We start from the raw sequence: 10,483 nt of genomic DNA, 5'->3' as shown, positions 1-10,483 counted from the left end.
CAGGCATGAAACCACGACATGCTCTGTGTTTGGTAAATGAGAAGCACCCTTTTAATGGTAATTGTTTATAGTTGCTGTTTAATCTTGTGAAATATTAATCCTAAATGGTTAACGAGAAGCAAGAATACTTAAGAAGCAGTGACAAATCAGCAAACATTTTGGTCTGGATACTTCAAATAATAATTCATTGTGAAATAGCAAAATAATTCATAGTAAGAATTCATAGAAAATGTTAAAATAGAAATTGAAAACTAGTTGCTATACTATTAACATCTTTCATTTGTATTTTAAAAAAACAAGTCAAAAATGCATTTAAAACATTAAAAATGGAAAGTATTATAGAAAGACCTGCATAGGTTTTCACATTTGTGGTGTACACATGAGAAGGTGGGTTTCCATTTAGAAAGTAAATACTAACAAAAGGTTTATTTGGAGGAAGCTGTCAACACTGATTAGTACTTCTGTGAAATCAGGGCCATAAAACTTTAAAAACCACTAACAGCGTCGTAGTCTTTTCCTTAGAACGCGGCTGCTAGGAGCTGAATCACTTTTTCTTTTTACCTTTCGTGCTTCATATCTTGTGACTTTCATCTGACTTTTGGCCTCAGGTTTTGAAGGAAGTGCTGCTATTTTTGTACTGTATGGGGGGCTGTTGTCGGCGATGGCAGATTCTAGATTAAGGGGTTCAGATGTCGAATTCGCGTTGTCTGGTTCAGGGCTATCCAGTTCAATGTGGCCAGTTTTTTGGGATGAATCTTGGTCTAGGGAAGTGTCTGCTGGCTTACTGCTTATATGATTATTCAGGACTGCTGCAGAAGTGATTCCACTGTTGCTAAGGTCATTACCAGCTCCAACGCTGGCATCTTTGTTAAAGTATGCATTGGTCTCAGAGCTCTGCATCCTGTCTGGCAGGTTACCCTGGGCAAGCTGACACAATGCAAACGCTGCAGTCTGTTTCTGTTCATCTGTATAGTCCCTGTCCTGACCTCGTTCTGCAGGAGTATCCATAATTCCCTCGATGGTATCTTTTATATGTAAAGGATCTTGGGGTTGGGGTTGTGAGTGAGGGGAACTGGAGCACAGTTTATGAGAGAGATTCAGAGGACGTTCGAGAGGATGCTCCCAGGTGTTGGGGAGGACTGGTGTTGTCACTATATTCTTTTCTTTCGTAGACAGGTTCAATGGAGTCAAGTCACCATCCCTCACAGTCTTGTCTTCTGCTGGCCCTGATGTAGAACTGTTGAAAAGGAAACAAAAATAAACATTACTGGGTCTGCTTTTTTAAGTTTGTGAATTATTTTTATCCTTATGATTTATTTTATTGCATTGGGTGCCATTTATTAAATTTTTAAATCTTAAAATGTTTTAATAAGCCTAAGTTAAAAGGTTGTTCCAGCAGTGATTCAAAATTGTACTGCACTATAGTTCATGCTTCAGTTAAAATTCATGTCCAGGAAACTGGACCAAAGAGTGGATATGAATCCACAGAGTAAGCATCTTACCTCTCTGAAGGGTCTGTGGAATAGTCTTGTACTGATCTGTCCTTTGCAGAGAGTTGGGGGGCATTACTTGTTACTGATTGGCTGTGTGGGTCTCCAGTCTCACTTGCATTCAGTGGCTTTTGGGGGTGATCTGGGGTATTGGGCTGGTCTGGTGACCCAGCTGCAGAACAGCCAACCCTGGGACTCATTTGAACTTCTTTGTTTTCTTGACTTACTCTTACACCAGCTCTCAGCAGCTGACCCTGGCCAAACAGATACTCCCTTTGGGCCAGTGTGTATGGATCAAAATTGTGATTTGAGTTCTGGAAACTGTCATTTCTTTCAGTACCTAAAAATTCTCTGTGTACACCCATGATACGATGGCCCATCTCTGGATAACGAGGACAGGTAAGAGAGGACTGGTCTGGAAGATGATACATGCTATAGCTAACAGAGGGAGTTGAATTGAAGAACCTGTAATACTGTTCCGCAGTGTGAAACCTACTGAAGGAATGGAAAGGCAAAGGTTGTCCGGGCAACAGTGGTTGACCTCTCAGAGTCTCCATAATATAAGGAGGAATTTGTGGAGCCAAAGGGTGGTCATAGAAGGTTCCAGGAAGAATATAAGGTGAATAATGGGGATGAACGGGATAGAGGTGGTACGGAATGGTATAAGCAGGGTACTCTGGACTTTGACACAAAGTTCCTGTCTCTTTTGCCTGATTTTGGAGTTTGCGGTCAAGGCTTTGCCGGCCAGACAGGAACGATGATGTCTTACGAATAGGAACTGGGTTGTATATATGAGGAACAGGATATGGGGCAGACCTTTCTGGTTTATCAGTGGTTGATGTCACTTCCTCCTGAAATGTTGAAATAGGTGAGAAGGCAGAAGAGTGTGTTGTTGTCTCCTGTCCTTCCTTCTCACAGGAATCATCAGTTTTCAGTGTTGAAAGATTATATTGTCCTCCACCACTGTTGGACAGCGATTCAGTCTTTGATTCATCTGCATGCATTTTGGGGATTTTTTCTGTGGGAGATATCACTTCTTTTTCAGGGGTGTCGCTCCGCTTCTCATTGTTTAGCATGGACACATGGGTGTCCCTGTGCTGTATATGGGTACTTCCTTTTGAATCATCATTGATTTGCACAGAAACACTATTGTGTGGAAGTGTCTCTGAAGTCATTGTCCCTCTGCTGGTTTCCATGGGACTGCTGTGGGTGGCACTCTTCAATGGCTTGGACAGCAGTGAGAGGGAGTTCTTGCACAGATCATATTTCATGTGATTGAACAGGTGTGATTTCTCATTGCAGGTGAAAGGACACTGGAAACAGTGGTACTTGAAGGGCTTTCCGGGCGGCCGAGGTATGTAGTGGGGCTTCTTGGGTTTCCGTTCCTTCATGGGAGAACTCATGCTGATGGTCTCCAAACCGAAAAAAAGACTTGGAGATCTCCAACTCTAGATGCTCTGTTATTCACTAAAGCTTCTTGGATGACTTCAAAGTGTGAATAAACAAGTTGTCTAGCTTCTGTTAACACAGGATGTCACCATATCAACAAATCTGACCTGAAGAGAGAAGAAAGAAATAATTAAGCAATTCAAGTTTTAGTACTTTGTCAGCTGAATTCACTATGATCTCTTTTTCAAATAAACGAGAGCACCATTACACAAGCTTTTAACAGAGCATGAAAAGTTTTGAAAGATTTGTTTCTTTGTTACTAGGTGAAACTTATGTACTTGTGAAGCCCATCATTTCAATAATAGCTGCCTCTGTCCTTGATGTGCAGTCCAACATTATCCAACAGATTTGGATAAAACCTGTTAACATGCCTGAAACTTTAGCCACAGGGGCTGGCAGCTTGTCACAGTAACCGTTGCCTGGAGCAACACCATGACAACCACAGAAGTCTGCTTTACAATCTCAGTAATTATGAAAATGAGAAGTTTTCCTACTTTGCATGAGACCAGAGGGGGTGATTTGCATAAATAAATCCCACCTGAGGGCCAGGTAGCAGTGCTGGATCATACCCCTGCATAGTTTAGGTCTTTTTGTCTGTCTTACATGTCTGGTAGGTTTTCAACATTTAGACTGTTTTCTGCTTTCAGGTTACGAAAGCAAAGCAGGTCTCCTTTCACAACAAAGATGAAAATATTCTCCAAGTTGTAATTTGGCTGTAATTAATTTTTGTGTTCAAGGTCATTGTAAATAATAAGTTTGAGGTTTATGTATTTTACAATTTGGTAGGGCCTGTTCCAGCAATCTAACACTCGATTAGTCAACATCAGGCCTTAATTGACGTTTTCTGCTGTGGAAGCCTGCTTCCTCGTTGCTCTTCCCCTCTTCTTTCAGCACTGTTCCCTTCCAGCTCCTGCCTGGTTTCGAACATTCCTCACCACACCCCTGTCACATTCTGATGCAACAAGTTGTCGCTCAAGTTGTCCCAGACACCACCAATATATGTGGAGCTTGTTTGATGCCAGTTTCTATTGTGAATTCTCCAGACTTGGGCTGAGTAATTAGCAAGGGCGTGATCCCTTGGGTGGGATGGAACTACACCAGAGGCCACTTTTGTGGTCCACACTCAGTATTAGAGGACTTCTTGTAATTCAGAACAGAATTTAAATGCTGAGTTTCATAGACATTTACATTTATAAGCACTCCCATCCACCTCACCACCTAGCCCCATTACCTATTTGTACCAAACAGAGACAAAAAGTGTAGTATAAAGTATCTATGTATTTGACAGTATAAAATATATATATGCATTAAATCTTTATTCTACCTTCTGTGTACCTAACATTTTTCCCTTTGTGTAGGATCAGCGCTGACAGTTCAATAACAAATATATTAAGCATCCTCTCTGAATGAGCAAGCTATAGCATATACAGGAAGCATGTCTGCATATGATAGCCATAATGAAAGGTCCCAGTTCTTCACTTTGAGTTAGGTCTCAGGATTCTGAGATGTCATTTGATTCCTCTTGACCATACAGCTGTGATTCTTCACAATATGTAAGACACAAAGTGACCTTGTTCCTAGATTGTATTTAGTTCAAGTGATGTTAAGTCTAGATCACGTGCAAAGCACACAAAACCAGTATGCTGCACATTTGTATAAATGTAGAAATAATAATTTCACTCCTACCTGTTGTGTGGAATAATATTCAGTTGGGCGATAAAGGACTTCCTGCACAGACAACGTCGTTCATCAGCCTAAGAAAAGGCTGCGTGAGATCTCTACCTTCTCAGTCATCTCAGCACAAGACTCACCTGTCTTTCTCTGCACCTCGTATAACCTGCTCTGCCTATCTAAGACGTTGCGGACTCCTTGTGTGTGTGTGTGTGTGTGTGTGTGTGTGTTAATAGGGGGTGTGGTTTAGGACAGTTTGGAGAGCCCTGAGGATACTTGGACACACCTGATATAAACTGAGCCTCAAGCTAGAGTGCAAACATACACCAGAAAAATTTTAATGAGAATCAAGTGTCAAGTTCCATTGTACATTTACACACACACACAAACACACACACACACACACACATACACACACACACACACACACACACACACATACATATATAAACAAAGGGATTTATATATGAAGATGGAATATATATGTTCATTTCATTAGCTTTTATTAGCAAAGCATTATTAATTTAACATTTAGTGCATTTAAAATGTAAGGTCAGTCTCTCCAGTTCAAGGTGGGATTTCACCTGTCCTTGTCAGGAGCTACGTGCAGCTCTACCCCAAACACCTATAACCACACTGGGACACCTGTCTCTGCTTGTCTGTCTACCCAAGACAGGTGTGTGTGGGTGAGTCTGCTTCTGCTATCTTGAAAGCATACACAAACACATGCATAAAACCAAATACATGTTCACACATGCTGATCACTTTTGCCTAAACTCGCTGTTTTCCTATTTGTTGTTTCGAATGAGCTTTGCATAGCTTGATTATAACATTCAGTTTGTGTGTTTGTGTGGACACATGTGTGTCTTGTTCCAATTCTGCCTGACCAGTTTTAGGAAAGGTTAGAGTATCCTTAATGTGCTTAATAAGGTCCTTAGGAACATGTATGAAGGGTTTTCTTTAGTACCCTTTAGTGCCTGAATGACCAAAGAGAGAGAGAGAAAGAGAGTGGAAGAGTAAGAGAGAGAGGGAGTGGAAGAGTAAGAATGAGAGGCATGATTAGAATGTCGTCTTGCTTGCTTCTTCACTTTCTAACCCTAGGATACAAACATCTCACTGCGTCCTTAGATACTATCCTCTTCTGTGTGTATATGTCTGGTTTTTGTATGTGCAGAATCCCACACCACTCTCTCCTGACCAGATGGCAGATGCAAGTGATGATGCCAACACACAGATCAGACATTTACTTTTTTTTTTTTTTTTTTTTTACATTTACAACATTTAGCTGACACACAAGCCAACACACAGAACAACACACAGACCAGTACACAGACCAGGACACAGAAAAAAACACATACCAGCACACAGACCAACACACAGACAAGCACACAAACAAGCAAACAGACCAACACACAGACAAGCACACAAACAAGCAAACAGACCAGCACACAGACCAACACACAGAGTAAAACACAGTCTAACACAGACCAGCACACAGACCAACACAGAGCCAAATACAGAGAACCCTTCTGTTTGAGTGGTGGTGGCCAAAGTATGCATATCCTTTCCCTGAGTTGAAACTTTACTGGAGTATAACTATCCTATTTATATTTTTACTTGATTTGCAAGTTGATTTGGTTATTGTTTTATTTCAATTAATGATTTCTGTGAAGGACACTGCACATTCCCAAGGGCAGTGTGCACTCTACACAGAACACAGCAGTAAAAAGTAATGAATGATTCCTATCCTCCTCTCCAATATTGCAGACCTGTGTCTGAGATATAGCCAAGGGCAGTGCAGTGTACTGATGTCCATCACACTGCCCCTATTGGACAGTGGTAGCTCAGTGGTCAAGGTACCTGATTTATACTTGGAAGATTGTGGGTTCAAGTCCCACTACTGTTGGGCCCCTTAAACCTTAACTCTCAAGTTGTACTCAGTCATAATTATAAGTAATTTTGGATAAAGGTGTCAGCTAAATGCTATAAATGTAGATGAATATCAATGTAGATTTCATAAAAATAGTGGAGTGAGAAGAAGGATATTATGTTCTAAATCTTGATGTGTGGAAGTATAATGTCTCCAAAAAATGGAAATACATAATTCAAGTATAAATAAATACACAAACAAATACATGTACTTTGTTACTGTGCACCACTGCTCTTGGGTGTTAAAAAAAAAAAAAGATGCAAGAAAGAAACCAAAAAGAGAAAAAAGAGAAAAAATAACTAAACAGAAGAAACAAATTCAATTGAAGAAAATGAGAGTGTAAATATAGCATTTACTCACTGTTGAGTTCTAAAGGCTGCTTCTGCCACCTTGTGGTGATCAGTGCACATGCAGGTTGCTGTAAATGAGATTGGGAAATTCTGTTGGGTCCCTGAGCAAGGCCCTTAATGCTCAAGTTGTACTCATTCATAATTGTAAGTTGCTTTGGATAAAAGTGTCAGATAAATGTAGAAAGCCCTTCTGAAAATACTGCACTTTCACAGATAAATAGAGAATCTGAAGATCGATACAGTATCGTGACTCATCACAGCTGAATTTCTAACAATTTGCTGCTGTGATGGAATACTGACATTTCTTTTGTAACACCATTATTTCAAATCAAGGGAGATGGAGGCTAGATTCTCTTCCATATAAGGTTGGAAAAACCCAAGTAAATATAAGAGTTATCCTTACTGGGATTCTCACATTTTCTTTTTGTGGCCTGGCTTATTGTCCTGTTACCTCATCATGCCTCATTAGCTAGATTTCTCAACAACTGATGTCTGCCATTGGCAAGGCTGTGCAGGGAACACTTACTGGCAGCCATGCTGTGCAGGGAGCACTTTCTGGCAGCCATGCTGTGCAGGGAGCACTTTCTGGTAGCCACGCTGTGCAGGGAGGATTTTTTGGCAGTCAGGCACCCTCCCCCTGCACCCTCCTCCTGCTTCCTCCCCCTGCTCCTCTGTTAATATGTAGCATTATCAGCAAATATGTAGAAAACCATATCTTTGTTGATGTTCAAATAGGGTAACAGGATCTTTCTTTCTCTTGCTGATACAGGAGCTCAAATCACTTTATGATTGGGAAGGTGTGCAGTCTTAGGAGTGCCTTTACCAGAGAGATGGGTTCATCTGTGGGTAAGCTGTGGGTAATGTCATATTTCTCCAACTCAAGCTGTGCCAAACTGATGTTTGCTTAGGACCTGAAATCATTTCAGTACATTTCCTACAATATTGGTAGGAAAAGGTACCAGGTATTTTGGAGTAGACTTTTTCAGGCCTCTAAGTTGTTCACCAGTTGTTCTGAAGATAAGGATAGCTATGGTGTTTTAAGCATGGCACCAGTTGATCTTACAGGCAACTCCCTCGAAGTACCAAACAATATGCAAACATTGAGGTGGCCTTTTTAGGGCTATAAGCCTATTATAGAGTATTTTAAGTTTGCAAGACCAATGGCACTTACAGTTGATTACCAAATAGCCAATCAGCATATTGATAAATCAGCACCATTGGTTGCTGACCCATCAACCATTTTCCACCACATACCTGATGCTCACAGCTGCTTTTCTGTCTCTGCCCTGGATAATGGGCTCTGGTCTGTTCTACAGCCTCTGACAGCCCCTGAATTCACGGTGGATGTATCAGTGATCTAAATGAATGTACATCTTGCATTCTTTCGCAATCATTCAGTTCATTCACTGCTGATGTACTTGAAAGTAGTGTGGACCAGAATATACATGATTTCAGGACACTTCTGGATCTCTTGGATAGCAAAGGTCACAAGGTTAGCTGTGAAAAGCTCCACTGTGGTGTGAAGGAGTGCGGTATTTAGAGCAGCAGGTTGCTCAGGGCTCTCCAGGGGAGATTTGCCTGCTGGAAGCTCTGCTACTGTTGCAACGTCACGTCCTGCTATAGTTCACAAACTGCGAGATTCTTTAGGGCTCTGAAATTACTGGAGGCCTTAGACTGATTCACAACTATTATATGATCTTCTTAAAGGTAACCCTGGATAGCATGGCCCCATCCCACACACTGACACCACAGAGGCTACTTTTGATCAGCTGAAATCTGCCCTGGTGTCTTGTACTCGCTCTGGGCCTCTTTTGTGCATGAGGACTGTGAGTTCATGACTGTGGGTTCATGACTGTGAGTTCATGACTGTAGGTTTCCGGTTTTCTTCACCCTGTAGCTTATCACTTGGCTAAGGCAGCTACTGTAGCATGTGGGAAGGGTCTCTGTGAGCAGAACAAGCCACTTGTCTTATGGTTGCAGTGAAAGGCCCACACTCACTGTGTGCAACGCTAAACTACGATCATGTTTTGCCAGTCACAAGACTACGTTTTAATTCTGTTTGGGGACTTCGTTTAATGTTGCGCTTTCTTGTTAATAAAACCTCTCACTGTTGCATCCTGCCTATTGCCTCAGCTTCATTTGGGAGACATGCTTCTGAACAGGTGAAACAGGACACCACAAACCTCAGGACAGGTGGAACATGCAAACCGTGTCATTAACATTGCTTCAGATTTATGCATAGTTTCACTTGCTTTCATCTTTATGTGCAATGAATTCAAAATAATATCTCACCCATCCCTCCTGTAAAACATCCTTGTTCTTGAGTTGCTCTAGTCACTCCTACAAACGACACAAACCTGCTGTATCCAGTAATGCAGGCATGCCCAAATTCCATGGAATGCAAGGCATGGTAATAGGCTTTATTCATCCAATTTATGCTAGATTCTGAGTAATTAATATTCCCATTGAAACGTGTGAGCAGGTAAGCCCAGGAACATTATTATCAGAGTAAGACCTCACTTTCATATGAGAGGTGTTGTGGAGTCAGGCTCAGATCTGAGCATGCGCAATTCAAATGTGCTGGGACTTGATGGACTTCTTTTTTTTTTTTCTCAAGACACCTCAAGACATTTATTGTTTTATTTCTATTATATACATTTGAATGGTTGACTGATTAATGTGTTAATAACATGTTCTGCTTGGTTTAACTTCAGAGGGATGGCATCCGCTCTCTCTTCACTGGAGCAGGAGCTCTCCTGTCCTGTGTATTTTGAAATCTTTAAGGAGCCTGTGATACTCTCGTGATACTAACAGTTTCTGTAGTGCGTGTGCAGAACCATCATCCAACTATGCAAATTTTATCCATTAGTCATGTTGGTGTTATCATTTTATTTTGAAGAGTTTTTATGATTTTATTATGAAGAGAGTTTTCATGGTTTTGCTTAACATAAATGTTATTTAAAAAATGTCACATTTTGTGGCAAATATATTGCTTTGTGAAATGTGTTTAAGGAATTAAGAAAAACTAGTTTGACAAAAAGAAAAGAATTGTCAGAAATGCAGTTACATACATTATATAAAATGTTTTGAGAAAATAAGTTAAACATCCTTCATAAGTACAAATTTGAGTAGAAATCATTTATAAGTATGAATTCTTCATGTTACACAATAAGCCCAATAAAATGAACCCCCTTTCCTTTTCATTTAATGTAAACAATTTGAAATGTAACGTTACCTGATAAATCATTGTGACTCTCATTAGAAAAAAGCTTCAGCCTCATCTAACAAACTTGGAGAAGAAACTTCAAATTTTCAAAGAAGTAAAAGACATCTTTGACTAGGTGGCTGCACATATTAAGGTTGGTCATCATCTGGAGCTTGTTCGGGAAAGAGTGTAAACAAATAAATAAACAAAACAAACTGATGAACAAACTAAGGAATGGAAAAATGATTCCCCCTCAATCCCAGGCTCGGTTACAGCAGACAGAGAGGAAGCTAAAGGAAGACTTCAGCTTCACCAGTTTCTGAGTGAGGAAGAAGAGGCCAGGATACCTGCACTAAGGGAGAGAGGGTTGGAAAAGATAAGCAATAAG

General features: G+C 40.6%; 1 protein-coding gene across 1 annotated transcript; it reads right to left on the bottom strand.

The window, feature by feature from the left end:
- Positions 1-28: 28 nt before the first annotated feature.
- On the bottom strand, positions 29-4,808 carry LOC113588434 (zinc finger protein 750). Its single transcript, XM_027027603.3, has 3 exons — positions 4,626-4,808; positions 1,503-3,046; positions 29-1,237 (listed from the first exon to the last, which is right to left on the bottom strand). The coding sequence occupies exons 2-3, from the start codon at positions 2,891-2,893 to the stop codon at positions 496-498; spliced, it is 2,133 nt and encodes a 710-aa protein (XP_026883404.3). The 5' UTR covers positions 2,894-3,046; positions 4,626-4,808; the 3' UTR covers positions 29-495.
- Positions 4,809-10,483: the final 5,675 nt, after the last annotated feature.

The sequence above is a fragment of the Electrophorus electricus genome, chromosome 18 (genome assembly GCF_041902795.1).
Source record: "Electrophorus electricus isolate QZ-2024a chromosome 18, ASM4190279v1, whole genome shotgun sequence".
NCBI classification, from domain to species: domain Eukaryota; kingdom Metazoa; phylum Chordata; class Actinopteri; order Gymnotiformes; family Gymnotidae; genus Electrophorus; species Electrophorus electricus.
Note: the sequence above shows the minus strand (reverse complement) of the source record. Positions and strands in the feature narration are given on the sequence as shown.